At 43.8% G+C, this 16724-nt stretch overlaps 3 protein-coding genes across 3 annotated transcripts; 2 read left to right on the top strand and 1 right to left on the bottom strand.

Moving 5' to 3' along the window:
• Positions 1–42: 42 nt before the first annotated feature.
• On the top strand, positions 43–1086 carry N0V89_008619 (uncharacterized protein; the record flags this gene model as incomplete). Its single annotated transcript, XM_056217372.1, has 1 exon — positions 43–1086. The coding sequence occupies one exon, from the start codon at positions 43–45 to the stop codon at positions 1084–1086; it is 1044 nt and encodes a 347-aa protein (XP_056068928.1).
• Positions 1087–4298: 3212 nt separating this feature from the next.
• N0V89_008618 (uncharacterized protein) lies at positions 4299–4692 on the top strand (the record flags this gene model as incomplete). The annotated part of the gene is made up of 2 exons (XM_056217371.1): positions 4299–4413; positions 4478–4692. The coding sequence occupies 2 exons, from the start codon at positions 4299–4301 to the stop codon at positions 4690–4692; spliced, it is 330 nt and encodes a 109-aa protein (XP_056068927.1).
• Positions 4693–7848: 3156 nt separating this feature from the next.
• On the bottom strand, positions 7849–10558 carry PHM7 (phosphate metabolism protein 7; the record flags this gene model as incomplete). Its single annotated transcript, XM_056217370.1, has 3 exons — positions 7849–9053; positions 9106–10477; positions 10532–10558. The coding sequence occupies 3 exons, from the start codon at positions 10556–10558 to the stop codon at positions 7849–7851; spliced, it is 2604 nt and encodes an 867-aa protein (XP_056068926.1).
• Between the last annotated feature and the right edge of the window lie 6166 nt (positions 10559–16724).

The following is a 16724-nucleotide window of genomic DNA, read 5'->3' as shown; positions in this document are numbered from 1 at the left end:
GAGCAACGATCGAACGGCAGCGGAGAGCATGCGATCAACATAATGCCGCCGCGAATACCCATCGCGACGTGCCTCCGGGCATCAAAGGGTAATGCTCTCTTTTGCATTGCCAAAAGCTCCACTGATTTTCATGTAGCACCCGTCAGTGCGACACAATTCAGGCTTCCTCTCCGCCCCTTCTCCGCAACCGCCGCGCCGAACAAGAAGCATCAGAGCCATGATCCATACATTGTCGCGCAAAAGAACAGAAAGAAAGCTGCCAACCTTTCACGCCGTGCAGATCTAGACGCTGCCCGGGTAGCATCACTAGGTGATCCGGTCCGCGGAAATAGCACGCCTTTTGTCGAGTCCTTCGCCTCAGCCTTGCCCCTCCAAACGGAGGACGGAACGAACATGCCTCAAGGCAAGAGGCATCTCAACTATGCGTTTGATCCGGAGTCTGTGGAAGCCCAGTTGGAGAGCAGCAGGAAGATTGCGGTGCCATTGGACGAGATGAGACCTCAGGCGACAACAAGTCCTGCAGGCCCGCTTGGAATCATTTATGGCAGACAGTCCCCGGAAGCAGTGCCTGTGCTATCTAAGGAACAAATTGAAACCCAGCGCATCAACGATCACGAACGTGCTACCGAGGCCATCAAGCGTATCACTGCCCTCGAGAACTCCAGCTCAAAGGACAGGATGCGTGTCAATATTGCGCGATGCGTCAGCACCTTTGGCCGTCATAACACCGATGTGATCCTCCCGCCCCGCGCGCCGCCGCTACACGCTGTCAACGACAAGGGACCGCACCCTGTCCGCCCGGACACGAACGAAAAGGAAATGGCGAAGCGTATCGGTGCTGATACCGGGTCGTCCGAGGTTCAGATCGCTATCTTAACGGCGAAGATCAAGACCTTGGCAGACTTCCTCCAGACAAGAGGCAAGGGCGACAAGCACAACAAGAGGAATCTGAGGTTGTTGGTGCACAGGCGACAGAAGCTGTTGCAGTATTTGAGGAGAAAAGAGCGGGGAGGACCAAGGTGGCAACACTGCATTGAGACATTAGGATTGACTGAGGGCACCTGGAGGGGCGAGATCAGTCTGTAAGATACCACGTAGGAAGAGGAGGGCCTGTAAATCCTATATATTGTACGAAATACAACAAGAGCATCGAGCATTGCTTTCTACCGCGGTTGCGCTCCTTCACAATGGAATTGTAATTAGAAGGGTTGTTATCAAGACAGTGGTGACACAAAGAGGACTTGCATGAGAGTATGCGCTGCCGCCCTCTAGACCTTTTTGTTGAGTAGAAGCAGCCTCTGACGGTGGATAAGATGTTGTTCCATATGTTGACGTACTTACCAACAACTACACCATACCCTAGTCACCAATCAAACCCTCCTCGTAGTTGAAGCGGCGAGTCATGCCCCTATACTAAGGAACGTAGTATAACGTATGTCAGAAGACAGAATCCAGGATCGTCTTTGACAACGATTTTCGGCCAGCACGTATTCGCCTCCAACCCATCGTTTCTAAGTGGATTCGACGCGTGTCCCCACGATCCAATCGTAAATTCACGTCACCAATTGAAGTCAATAGTGGCAAACGTCCGTTTCACACCGTCTCCATCGACGTGCGTTCGTTTCTTGTTTGCAGGCCCGCCGTTCACACTCTTCACAAAGGCTGCATCGGAGAGGTTTCTAGATTGAAGCATGTTCCCTTCCACATTTGTCCGGCTTTGCGGTTCTCTGTTCTCGGAAGCTAACATACCAGCTGGCCTTGCGCATCCAGCCCGCTGTGCAATAGAGCTGAAAGATTGTGAACCAACGACTCAATCAATGGTTTCAGCAAGATCGAGTCCCTTCCAATCCTCGCGACGCCGGTGCTTGGTATCTGGAGCCATATAGCTGATGTAATCGCCCTCATAGAGCACGATATCAGAGTCTAAACCAATGTTATACATCTGCTGACCATCGCCGTTCTTCATGAGCTGCATCAGCTCTGCATACTCCAGATAACCGCCTTCCTTTGTACAACGCCATGGCGCTGCGTCCGAGTTGGTTATAAAGCCAGTGAACTCACACAGTGGTCCCCAACAACCATCTTTGGTCATATGGAAGGACCCACCGTAACTTGCTTCGCCTACGAAAATTCCGTTGCTAGGAACACCAGGCTTGGTGATCATAAAAAGCGCATTGCGTGTTTCGGTTAAGTCAACATGACTACGGATGCACTACGAATCCCACATTTCGAAACCATTTGGTTTTCCATAGTCCCACTGTCCATAAAGGTCGTGAGTCATGTCATATACATGATATAATCGATCACTTTGGCGATCGGGTCGATCGGAAAAGCTTTCGGGTACCAGTATGGCGCCGGTGCTGCAATAGACACAGACTTGTTGGGGCCCAATTTGCTCTTCACACCGGTAAAGAACTTGAGATAGTTGAGGCCATCGGACTTCTGGTCGATCGGTTGATCACCCACGAAATTATCCGGCGCTCCAGGATACTCCCAATCGATGTCGATCCCATCAAGCCCTTCATCGTTCACAAATTGCGCAGATCGGCCGCGAATGTTTCTCAGTTGTTGACGATTGCAGATCAGATTAATTTACATGCCGCTGCCTCGGTAGAGTATGTCCAACCTCCGAATGACACAATTCTCTTGCCACTCTTCAATGTTCTGAAGTCAGCACACTGATCATGTTCGTCCTTGATGGAAATTTTCCAAGTGCTCGAGTATATCCCCGCGAATGTCCAATCAACGTGAGTGTAACTCCCATCCGTGTTTGACTCATTTGCATTCAACCATAAGCATTGGCGGTCAAGATAGAAAGACACACCGTATCCTATCCGCTGGAAGACTGCCGGAGCTCCACCTGTCTTGTTGATATCGTTGCCATGATTAGAAACACAAGTGTTATTGTAACCTTTCTCTTTCTTTGTGTTCTGTCTGCGCCCATGTCTTCTCTTTGTTCCACTTATCCAAATCGACTTCCCCCACGCCGTACTTCTTTGCCCGCTTATTACAATCGTCACGTGCGACGGTAAGATGCGTTGCACAAGTGCCGTCAAGCCCGGCCTTGGGCACGTCGGGCTATGGATCGTTGTGTGCATTGCCTGCCAAGCAACACACATAGTCCTCTCCTCTGAAGGTGGAGCAGAGGTCTTTTTGGGGTTGTCTTTGTGAAATCCGCACCTAATATGCCGCACCTTTTGGCGAGTTCCGGGCATCCCTCTTCAACGGCGACAGTAATATATCGACATTCTGCACGCTTGTGCAGCAGTACAGCAGCAGAGAAGATCCGCAGAGTTCAACAGAGCTTGACTGTCCTGGAACAGTTAAGGCATGTAGCTGTGACACGTACTGGAGTTGTTGTACGAAGATCTAGTGGCCGTGCCGTTGCTTCCGGCAATCTGCCACAGTCTGGCAGTTTTCCACACGACCCACATAGTCCAATCTCCTAGCCTCATTCCACCTTCCTTAGCTTACGGCAGAAGCAGCTCTCTGAGTACTCACTGGGTCTTCTGCGCTACCGATGAAAATACTGGGGAGGGGGGGTTTGGTGAACGCCCGCTTCCGCACAACAGCGCAACTCTCCTACTAGAAGCGTCAAAAGACCTGATGGTGTCGAGCAATGACGACGCGGTTGCCTTCCCGAAAACATCACTAACGTGAATGCTCGCCGCTGTTTCCTCATGATATGCGAAGACGATATTCTCGTCGCAGACAGTTGTCTTTAGTGCCAAAGAACTTTTGCAGACTCTATAGAGCAAAGGATGTCTGTTATGGTATATGATCTAGCTCAATTCGGTGTTTTTGTATGGAAGCAACCCCATTCATTCCCGTTAGACCACTGGATTTTGACTTTCGCACGCCGACAGTTTCTTGCTAATACGACAAAATGCCGATGCTCGATAAAGTAAATAATTCTTACGAAGCGTGCATCAACGCCGTCCAGAAATACTACCGCTTCCTTAGGAAGGTGTCTCTAAACATTTATTTGAGTTTCTCTCGATTTAATTTGATAAATTTACTATGTTATCACCTTGCTCTCTTTAGAACCCTTGATTTATTAGTTTATTACTGTTTTGTCTTCTACTATAACTATAGTAAGCTATTTAATAACAATCAACTAATTATATGGAAAATATGATAGTATTCAACAAATAATTTCAATGTGTAAATTAAAACCATAGAAGGGTTGCAGAGGAACTCTTACATAACACAATATACAGCCCCCTGGAGGAGGCTGGCCCGACATCACGTTAGGCGCTTTATAGGAACTCGTAAAGACCGAAGAAGTAGTAGCCTTAATGCGCAGTCTGCCCTACCTCATTACCGAATGGGGAGACCAAGACGCCCAAGCCACTCCCTTGGGCCTTTTTGCCAATTGGAATGCCGAAGTCAGTTCTGTCAACGAAGGCAAAGGTAGTATGGAGGACATCAAAGTAGCTAGCTATGGAAGAAGTTCCATATCCTAATAATAGACCAGCCCGCGTAGTTCGTCTCACTTCGACTCAGGATGACTTTGGCAGATTCCTGCTTAACACGGAATTGGGTGTCATCTACCGAATAGAATGCGAAGGCGAGGTTGCTGACAGATCTTTCAGAAGGATGACCAGGGACGACCCGTATGATTACTTTGAAGAAGATGAAGCAGAATGGCGGGCCGAGGGAAAGGCCTGGGAGATCACTGACTTCTTTTAGGTGGTGAAAGAGCAATTTCGGAAGCTGAAGTTTATTCTAATTAACGAGAAGGAAGTCAAGGATGTATACGAGATGTCCGATGAGGGCACGGAGGTGGGGCTGCGTGAGGTCCAGGGCATCGATCGAGAGCACGGATAGCTGGATCTATCTCGTTACTTTAAGCAGGGGTATATGGTCGCCGTGCGCGAGGCAGTTGCGAGGTCAGATCTGAATTTGGGTACGGGCCTTACCGCTCCCCAACGGAAGATTCCCGGTGTAGGACGAAACGCCTATTGGGTGCAGATATAACGTTCTTATTGACATGCAGACTACGCCGTAATATACTCGCCTGGGGAGGTTAACGAGCTGGTGCATGCCTGCCAGGTGCTAGCTATCAAGTCGGATCCCTACTAGATAAACCGCTCATGTGGGGAAACGATGAAGAACAGGTCTCCTACCAAGACATGATAACGCAAAAAGACTTTAGCTTGAAGAAATGGTATATTAAGATCAGAGATTTCTGCAACATAGCCCTACGGTCGGGGTATCGCTATGGGTGGTGCGACACCTGCTGCGTCGACAAGTGTAGTTCGAGTGAGCTAGCCGATCCTATCAACAGTATATACATGTGGTATAGGATGAGCTCGTTGTGCGTCGTGTATCTTGCAGACGCTCCCACCGTTCCACTGGAGTACAGCGAATGGAAAACCACGATCGTTGCTGGACCCTCCAGCAATTAATCGCTCCCGCGGCCGTACCTAGGTATCAATCTGCAACCAAAATTGGGAGTTTGTGGGGGCAAAGCTCGAGTTGCTCAATAGTCTGCCAGAGAAGATTGGGGTGCCCTTAGATGTACTTGGTAACAGAGCTGAACCGTGGGCCTGCCCCGTTGCGCAATGAATGTCACGGGCAGCGCATAGAGTCTCAAAAGGGTGGATGATCGAGCTTGTAGTCTTCTCGGGCTATTTGCAGTTAACATGCAGTTGATATACGGTGAGAGGGAGAAAGCCTTCTTGCGTCTTCAGCAAATTCTTGCCCTAAAGAGCAAAGACGAGCCACTTTTTGCGTGGAGCTTGATCCCCTCTGCACAAAATTCTACTGTGCATCTGAAAGAATTCTTCAGCACATTCGCTTGGTCTCTTTCAGCCTTCAGAAACTACAAGAATACGATTCAAACCCAGGATCCACAGGCTTCACTCAGAATAAAGGAGAGTTAACTATAAATAACGAGTATGTCGATGGACTCCGGGAATATTCGATGCTCTGCTCCATTTTACATATGAAGGCAGACCGGACAGAAAATTCGCGATATCGATTTCGAAGACCTTCGCGCAAAAACCATACATGCGTGTTCGAGTTCTCAAGGATGTGAACCAGGGCTTTAGGAGGGAGGATCCCGGTGATGAGAGGCTGCTTCTATTCGTTATCTAATCGGAAACACCGCCTGTAAACATCGTTCACGGATTTTGGCTTCGCACGCTACAACCGCTAGGGCATAACGTTAGCGACATCTCTATCGTGTCCAACAATACACCTCTTAAGCCTGGATACATCCAACAGATCAGCTTCAACGGTGATCCTGTTATAGTTCGACTACGGCCGAAAGCCACTTCATTACCCTTGCACTGGTCGAGATTTCGCTGGATGAGATCCTGCTTCAAAGCAATCAGCGACCAAGTGGAATGGATTGGGAACGACACCCATACAGAGAAGCTGCAGACATTTTACGATGAAGTACTAAGAAATAGAGCTGTTTGACCACACAGTTCGAGGGAAGGGATTTACATCGTTGTACAAGTCATTTTGGGAGACTTCAGATGGGGAGATAACCAAAGAGTTAGACGCCCGGGACGTCGGGCACGACTGGCCCCATGGGAACGCCGTTGCTTTTTTTATCCCTGATGCAAGGGCAAGTGGCTCCAAGACAAAGAGGCAAAGGCGACGATAGAATTTGCCAGAGAAGGAAGGTCCAAGATATTGAGGTTGAAACCTGGTGGAAGCACAGCTTGTGCTGTAAAGACGATCGGACCAACGTACGACTGTCAAAAGGATTGCTAGACATGGTCGGGATACTCGAGTGCAGACTGGGAGAGGGGGGCAAACCGCGGATAACCCTTCAAGTCACTAGTTAGCGGATTTTTCGGAGCCTGTAGTACAATATGAGCGTAGTTTACGTATTTAAATTGAATTTTCGTAATCATGTACCTAATTGAACATTTCTTTATGGTATAATCAATTTAATTCACCTATTTAAGTATATTAATCCGATGAATAGATGCTAGAAATACCTATCATCACTTAAAAATATGTATTTGTTAACTACTTTAGGCACATGCATACCCCGGTGTGAGCACATTCTATTCCTGTGGACGATTACCTGCTTTCCCACACGAGTTCACCATAGACGCATTTCACGAAAGCATACCTATGGCATTCGTCCAGGATCAACATCCTACTAAAACCTGAATTACCTCGCCTTGGAAGTTACTACGGACCATGCTCTGTCGCACATCTCTGACTCGCCTCGACGCTGGGCTAAGGTGCAGTCAATGGACTCGCATTTTCAACACACCCGCCATACAGTCTACTTCGTAACCTAACCCTAGCACACGAATCACCCGCACACTTCGTCCGCCATACTCGCGGAGCGTATCTTACTTTAAGCTTCTAAAGCCAGTGAGTTACTAGGCACTGGTCAAACACCAATCAACCCCTTAATTCACATATTCGACTCAAGCCCTGCGTAGCTCGAGGCTTCGCAGAAGGAAAGAAATGGCCTAGAAGGTATACATCACCAAGCGACGCGTAACATCTCTTGCTTATGATATCGCCGGCGCAGGCAGCACCAGCCATAGTGAGCAAAGGACAAGGACGATGTTGCACGTGTTATTGCAAGACAATATCCACTTCAAAACTACTTCAGATTCTCCGCGATGCTACGCTACGCTGCAATAAGGGTATATATTTCTCCTTCGCCCCAATACATCCAGATCCAACCTACGCATCCATCGCTCATTCAAAGAAATACTCAGTATTAAATCAATCGTCATCATGGTATATAACTCCCACTTCCACCCCTCCTCACTCCGGCAAACCGCCCCACTTCCTCACCCTCCAGACTTTCTTCTTCAATTTTCCCAATCCGCCTCTAGAAAGTTCGAAAGGATCATCTATGGACTAATAGATGATACGTTCCTCCCAAACCGGCGCCTCCCTCGCCTTCCCCTCGTCCCGGCCTCTCCACTCAACCTTATTCTTCTCATTGAAGTAGGCTTGATCATCCGTGATTTCCAGCCCGGAAACCTCTTTCTTCGTATCCCTCACCTCGCGCGCCGAGATACCCATGTCGTCGTGCACGATCCACAGAATAGGTGTGGGCGAGGTCACGGCCGGGTTGAAGTATGCGCGCTTGGCGATCTCAACGGGTAGGGGCTCCTGTGGCTGGTGGTAGAATTGGTCGAGCTTGGAGGAAAGCACGGGGGTAGAGTTGCGCTCAGGGTTGATGATCTTCTGGAGGAAGCCAGGGATTTTGGTCGGCTTGGGAGCGACGTTGGGGGATGAAGAGTCTGCAGCTGCGGTGTTCTTCTCGGGGGTGGCGGTGTGAGCGAGGCCGTGCTCGAGCTCGGTGGTCGCGGGCGTGGGGTCGGTGTAGGCGACGCGGGCTTCGTGGTGGACAAGCGCGGTGCGGAGGCAGAGATGGCCGATGATGGTGAGGGCAAGGAGGAGGCATTCGATTGCGAGGGGACCCGCGGCGGCCTTGTTGTTTCCTGTTGCAATGGCGAAGAGGCCGATCAGGCAGCCTTCGGAGAGATATACGCCAGTGATGAGCTGGCGGAGGGCACGCTGGTAGGCACCACCTTGGGTGTCAATGTTGGTCTCGTAGCAATAGAGGAAGTTGTAACGGAAGGCAATGTAGATGAGGGAGAAGCCAACGGTCGCGAAGCCTAGGACGAGAGGAGCAATGCCACTATATGTAAGTGCGATGACGCCCAAATTAGTCCATTTGGGAAATTCGGAACCCCACGCGGGCGCAGAGAGGTTGACGAGCTTCTGCCAGATCTTGCGGGGAGTCTTGCCGGGAAGGATGCGGCCAAGGAGTACCACGCCGATGAAACCGCCAATATTGAGCAGCGTACCGGCTGCAGACGACAGACCGAACAGAATGAAATAGCTAATGTAAAAGTTGGACGCCTTAGGCAGATTTTCGGACAACAATGTGAGGACTTTGCCAGGGTCGTCGCGAACTTGTTGGATGACGGCAGTGGCGGCACTGGCACATGTGGTAACCAAGAAGACCTGAATGACCTGGAAGGCAAAGTACCAGGACTGGGTCTGCAATTCGACTTGGCTAAGAGTAACCCAGCCAGCAAGTTTGGCCATGACTACACACATTAGCTTGGAGCAATACAAGTGGAATACTTTCACGCAACTTACGTCGGCAAATGATAGGCACAAGTGCCATCAAGACTGCAAGCATAACGACGGGGAGTAGACCGGTCACAACACCAAGGATGACAGTTGGGATACTGTTGATCCATTCCAGCCAGGTGAAGGTTTGGGTTAGGTAATTGATGTTAGAGATAATACCGACGACAGCGACGGGTATGGCAAAGAATATGATGCCAACGGAGACAAAGGCTGTTGCAGCGATCCATCTGATCCAGTGCTCGGCAGTGCCGATGCGCAAGTTGTTCCAAACGACTTCCTGGGGGAGAACACCGAGTTGGCGGGCAGACATCTTCGAGTTGGGCTTGGTCTTCCGCTTCTGCATCAACAGCCAGGCATCCTGAGCCGACCGCTGGGTGTCGAATTCCAAGAAGACAGCACCAACCAGATCAGCCTTACCTTGCCAGTGCTTGTCCTGCTCGGCCTCGATCTTAGGAATGAGCTCGGCCAAGTGCTGACGTCCGTAGGTGATGGTATCGACCTTCTTTCCGACGAGGAACTTGAGGCGGTGGGTAGGGCGGTCCTTGGGGTTGCAGAAGTGGTCGATGCCTTCTCCGGCCTTGTACGCCTTCTTTCCCTTGTCCGTCTTGATGCGGTTCTGGTTGGCATCGCGGGAGAGCTGGATTTCGCCAGCCTCGAGCTTCAAGGCAGTCTTATCTCGGTCATCGATCAGCTCCTGCAGCTCCTTGCAGTTGGAAGCGACCCATGCATGCTTGACGCCGGGGAAGAGCTCGAACAAGGTGGCCTGAGTGATGTTCTTGGGGACGTTTGTGAAGAGGATGGTCTTGGAGGACAAGCGACTGGCGCCCCAGGGAGAACGTCGGTAGGCCTGGCGCAAGTTGACGACGAAGAAGGACTCGCGGGCGATGATAAGCATGACCAGGCCCAGGAAGACAAAGGACACCAGGGCATGAGCATAGTAGCGGTTCACGTTGGCAACATTGCTCATGGAGAGCAGGTTGAGCTGCTTCTTCCCCGCACCGCCCGTCGCGTTGATGGGAAACAAAATAGGCCACGTGACGACGCACCCCAGGAAGCACAGGACGATGAGCACCTTGAAGAAGCGTACGAACAGGTAGCCGTCGATGGATTGGTGGTCGAGGATGTATTCGTCCTTGATGCGGCGGAAGTCGGCGATCCAGGCAAACAGGCCATTGCCCGGGGCGGGCGTCTTGCGCTGGTCGCCCAGGCTGTCGATGTAGGTGCGCGGGGCATAGAGCCTGCGGAAATGGCGGCGGAAGATCAAGAAGAGGGTGACGAAGACGAGAGCGGATATGGCCGTCGGCACGAGGGTCGACACCAAGCCGGACAGCGAGTTGTCCTGTGGTTCATCGCGGTTGGACCCTGCGACGCCTTCGTCCTAAGCGGGCCGTCAGCGTGTCTGGCCGCAGCGGGTCCGTTGTTGTTTACTCACACGCGAAAAGAGGTGCACGAAAGCCATGTTGCTTCCGCAAGGCTGGCCCGTCGAGACGTGGGCGAAGGAGAGGGAATGTGGGTGTGTATGGAGGAGCAGGGTCGCGATCTGAGGCCCCGGGCGCAATTAAACAGGGCTGCAATGGCACAAGTAGTCCTCCTTTCTGGGCTGCCCCACGTCATTGCCAGCCCACGGCCAAGCGCCCAAAGAGCAAAGCGCGCTTGACAATGCGGCCGCTAAAGACGCCGTCGCTGGTCACTGGCGCGTCCGCCTTTCAGCTCTGCTTCACCGTGCTCTGGGCCCTCGAAGCGCTGCACAGGGCCTCATTGCCTCCCTCGGCGCCCCGGCCGTGTACCGACGCAGTCCCTGTGTCTGTCCGGCCGCCCCGTCGCCTGCGCAGGCCTCGCTGTCCCGAGACGCGTCCTGCAGAGGGTCCGCCGGAGTGGCCTCCGCGAGTGGTACGTGTGCACACGCGAGAGATTGCACGACTGATTCGAGCACCCCAGCCCCTGACCGATATCCCTGCGCCCATCGCGAGATGCTGCATCTGCGTCCGATCTTGTCACGTTCCAGGACTTTCGTGCGCCGATCAGAGACAAGGGGAAGCGCTGCCGAGCGAGCATGATGTCAAGCCTGTTGTCTGTCCGACCCTTGTGTGTTCACGCGACATCCATGGATCCAACTGGAAAACCTGGAAACACTGCATTGTTTTGTTTTGTCGACCTGCACAGGAGTACCGCCGACGCATCTGCAAGGTGTGCAGACGTACACGGTGTCAGTCGATGCTATCGCATTGTCGCGGTTGACGCCCCCGGCCTGCTCGACCAAGACGATCTAGACCTCACCAGCCACAGCCTCTTCCTTCGAAACATGATCCCATCTTCTCCGCTTTCCCTCTTCATCCTCCCGCCGTCTGGCCTACCGGTAGCCTTTCGTGGTCATGCATTAGGCTTGTCTTTCAGCTCCATCCCCCTGTACAAATCTAGATTTTCATCTCGAAGCCCCCACCATGGTCCACGAGCTTGTTTGCACAGCCACCCATTTCCCTACACAATGAACACGCTCGTATCCACAGTGCTAACCTCTAGATCTCATCTCTACGTTGGCGATACCTTGTGATGAGGTTCGTAAGCACTGTTTCGATCGTGCTCGCTCTACGCGCCAACCTCAGCCTTTGCCAACCTACCGCCAAATTAATCCATCTGCAGAGCCCTAACTTCATGGTTGGCACATTAGTAGCGTGCCTAGAAGCCGTTTTCGCTTAATTTGTTACTGCGTTCTTTGGTGGTAAGTGTAAGAGGCCTATGGCCTTGGTATACCTTCGGCCCACAGGAGCCCTGGAGGTTTTTCAGTCACGTGTTGGCTAAGCCAGTTAGGATGTGTTGAAGTAAAAGCCTCAGAGATGACTAAGCCTAGCTTAAGTGATTACGGGATGAAGGCTAGTTAAAGCAGCATATATATAATTAATTAAATTAATTATATAAGAATACTTAGTATAAGTGTTATAAACCAGATAATAGTAGGGAAGTTCGGGCGCTTATAAAGGTAGAAGATGCAATAACTAGGGTTATAATAAGATAAAGATACGCTAAGTTACTTAGATAGTAGTTACGTAACTTACTTAGCTACTTAGGGTTCCTAAATAGCTAAGTAGCTAAGAGCTATTACGTAACCTACTTAGTTATTTAGGGCTCCTAAGTAACTAAGTAAGATTCCTATATAGGAATATAAGGATAAACCTTTATACTTATATTTAACCTAAGTTTTAATCTATTATTTAGATTTACTTAGGCCTTCCTTATTAACTTATTATACTTTATAAAATACTTCTATATTAGTAAGAACCCCTTCTTCCTTCCCTTAGTAAGTCTTACCTAAGAACTAACCCTAACCTATTTAGAACTAGCTACCCTTTCTAGATTTAATATCTTAAACACCCTTAATATAACTATAAGAACTCCTACTTCTTCTATAGCTTTAGATAATGTTACTATTACCCTAATAGGTAACTCTAAGAGTAAAGTATATAAACCTAATTTATATTATAGTAATAGAAAGTATACTAATATCTAGCTTCTTTAGTTAGACCTCTATTTCTTTAAACTTAACAAATAACCTAAAGATAAATAAAAGGTTATCTTTATAGCTACATATATATAAGGTAATACTAGAGAATAGATTTAACCCTATATAACTAAGTATCTAGAAATAGACTACGATAATAAAGATAAAGAATATATAGATAACTATATAGACGTAGTTAATATTATTAAAGATTATACTAACTTTAAGAAATATCTTAAATAGATATTTAGAATTACTAATAAGGTACCTATTATAGTACAAAATATTTAAACTATAATATAATAATAATTAGCAGCTAAGTATATAGCAGAATTCTATAAAAACGCTATATAACTTAACTAGGATAATAAGTTACTAATAATAATATATAAATAAGGTCTTAAGAAACCTCTATAAGAAAAACTTCTACGTAGTAGAGGAATTATTAGAACCCTTAATAAGTTATATAATAAATTAATTAGGATTAATAGAGAATAGTTTACACTATAATAGGAATTTTAATATAACCTAAGAAATATTAGTTTTAGATAACTAGCACCTATAGTCTATAGGGTGCCACTAAAAGGACCTTAATATATATTATAAGACTCCTATAGATACTAGCTAATAGAAGATATCTAGTTTAACTACTTAGGTAAAGGAAAAGGAAAAGGACTAGGCTTTTATAAGCCTAATATACGTATCTTAGATAGAACCTAACACTAGGGGACTAAGACTTATATATATTTTATATATAGTAAACTAGGCTATATTACTAGGAACTATAGATCTAAGAATAAGGTTATTAGATAGTTAAATATACTTACCACCCTAATAAAGGAGATTAAGGATAAAGAATAGACTATTATAAATGCTATTAGTAACCTTATACTTAATAATAAATCTAGATTAGAATTATTAACTAATTCACAACTCTATAAGGACACAGAGGAAGAGCAATCTAAAAAAGTAAATAAGGAAGTTAAATAAACACTAATACCTTACCTATAGTTTAAAGGTAAAGAAGTAATCTTTACTAATAAGGTAGATATATAGGAATACTTAGATAAACTACTAATCTAACTATAAAATAGAAATATATTATTATTACCTATAATAATCTTACTATTATTCTCTATACCACTAGAAGCTTATAATAAACGCTAATAAGAAATTGTTATAAAAGAAGACAGATAATAGGTAGATTATAGATATATATAATAAGACCCTAGTAAAAACTTCTATAATAAGAACCTAGATTATTTATAAAAGTACTACCTAGACCACTAAAACCTATAGCACTTAAATATCTAATAGATTAAATATAAATATAACTAGTGCCTAACCTACTATAGAGCTAAGGAGCTATATAAAGGTAAATAGCTACTATATAAGTAATAATACTACTAGGAATGGTATAATTACCTAATTAACAAATGCGACAAATATTTATAGGATAAGTAAGAAAAATTATACTTTCTAAGCATAAATAATATGTAAAATATAGTAACTAGTACGCTTTATAATAGAATATGTACCTAAGATAGATAGTAAACTTACTTAAATATTAATTATAGTAGACACTAGGATAATAAGTGTATTTATAGATTTAGTAAAAACCCTAACTAACTAAGAATAGTTATTAATATTTAGACAAAAATAAGTATAGTATAGAAAGGTAAAGCTTCTAAAGAGAAACTATAGTAGAAGAATAACTATAGTAGAAGAAAAGAAGGGTAGAAGTAAAAGAAATAATAAAAAGGGAATATAGACTACCTAGCTCCTAAGAAAAATAGTTCTTTTTTAGACTAAATCCTAGCCCTTAAGGCCTAAGAAAACCTTAAAGACTAATAGATAGGCAAAGAGATGCTATTAGAGAACTAAATACTATTAATAATAAGGTACTAATTAAGCTACTAGTTTAGCTTAATAAAATATAGATTAAGGCACTACTAGATTTAGGTATATTAGAAAACTTTATATCCTAAGAAGTAGCACTATAAGTAGGACTCTAACTAATACTTAAGGATAAAGTATATCCTATCTATATTATAAATAGAAGTTAAATACTAAATATACTATATATTACTTATAAAGTTACTACTATACTTTAAATCTATAGATATAGGGAGACAATTATACTTAATATACTAGATAGATCTAGGCATAATATTATATTAGAATTACCCTAGTTAAGGAAGTATAACCTATATATTAATTAGGGTTTAAGAATGCTATCCTTAGAACGCTATAAATATATACTATAAGCTAAGCCCATATAATAATAGAGATTAACAGCAAATAAAAGTATTATTAATAATATAGACTTATAATAGAAAGTTAAAAAATAGAAATAACCCTTAGTAGACGCTAGTAGGAACTACTAAGTTATAAAGTATAAGAAGAAGGAAGAAAGCATACCCTTAGAAGTACTAAAAGAGTATAAAGCATAGATATATATATTTATAGAAAAGAAAGAAAAAGTAAACCTACTAGAATATTAACCCTAGAATTATATAATTAACCTAGAAGAAGGGAAGACGCCACCCTTTAGACTACTATATAGTAAGATAGGAGAAGAGCTCTATAAAGAATATAAATTTATTAAAATAAACCTAGTAAAAGGATATATTAGACTATTAAAGTTACTAGTAGTAAGTCCTTTTATATTTATTAAAAAGAAAGATAGATTAGATAGACTATATGTTAACTACTAAGTAATTAATAATATAATAATTAAGAATAGATACCTATTACCTAACATCTTAGAGCTTAGAGATAGACTCTTATAAGTAAAAGTCTTTATAATAATAGACTTAAGAGATAGATACTACCTAATTAGAATAAAGAAAGGTAAAGAATAGAAAATAGTATTTTAATTATACTATAGACTCTTTAAGTACCTAGTAATACCTTTTAGACTTACTAACGCACTAGTAACCTTTTAGGCACTTCTTAATAATATACTCTATAAATACTTAGATATATTTATTATTATATATATAGATAATATTCTTATCTTCTCTAAAAATAAATCTAACTATACTAAATATATATAGATAGTACTAAAAGCACTAGATAAGGCATACTTAAGGATTAAACTTAAGAAATACTAATTTAACATTAAATAACTTAAATTCCTAGGACATATTATTACTACTAAAGGAATTAAGATAGTACTAAGTAAAGTAGAAAGTATTAGAAATTAGCCTATACTAAAAACTATAAAGAATATCTAAGAATTCTTAGGATTCTATGGATTTAATTAATAATTTATTAAGAATTACGTAAAAGTTATAATACTATTAATAAACCTTACTAGAAAGGACACGCCTTTTAGATAGATAGATAAGTGTAGAATATTATTCTAACTCCTTAAAGTAGTATATATTATAGAACTAGTCCTAGTTTACTTCTAAAGTAACAAACTACTATAATTTAAGACTAATATAAGTAATCTTACACTAGGAGCATGCGCAAAGTAAGAATAAAATAGTAAATAATACCTAATAGCCTACTACTTATACAAATTTAATAACGCAGAAACACAATATAACATATATAATAAAGAACTATACGCTATTATTAAAGCCTTAAAACACTAGAGAATCTACGCTCTTAGTTATTTAATACTAGAAATCTATACAGATTATAAGAACCTACTAAGGTTTATAATAATAAAAGAACTAATACTATAATAATAAAGATAGTCGTAGACTACTAGATAGTATAAGTTTAAAATTATCTATATAGTAGGAAAGGAAAACAGATAAGTAGATGCACTTAGTAGATAAAGTAATCTAGTAGGAGAAAAGGTTAAGACCTTCTTAATAATCCTTTATAAAACTAAGGACAGATCTCTTAAGCTAATAGTAGAACTTAATTAACTTTTAGTTATAAATTAAGAAGTACTAAAATAACTATAGACTAAGATTATTAAATAATACTATAATAACCCTATATACGGACACCTAGGTATCACAAAAATAATAGAACTTATATAATAAAATTACATATTTAGAGGAATAAAAGAAGCTATAACTAGATATATCTAAAAATATATAGAATGCTAAAGGAATAAACATAGCATATATCTTAAGTATAGAGAAATATAACTAATTAGAATACT

The sequence above is a fragment of the Didymosphaeria variabile genome (assembly GCF_027946475.1).
Source record: "Didymosphaeria variabile strain IMI 356815 chromosome Unknown scaffold_6, whole genome shotgun sequence".
In the NCBI taxonomy this organism is placed as follows: domain Eukaryota; kingdom Fungi; phylum Ascomycota; class Dothideomycetes; order Pleosporales; family Didymosphaeriaceae; genus Didymosphaeria; species Didymosphaeria variabile.
The sequence above is the reverse complement of the archived record's forward strand: the minus strand, read 5'-3'. Positions and strand labels throughout refer to the sequence as shown.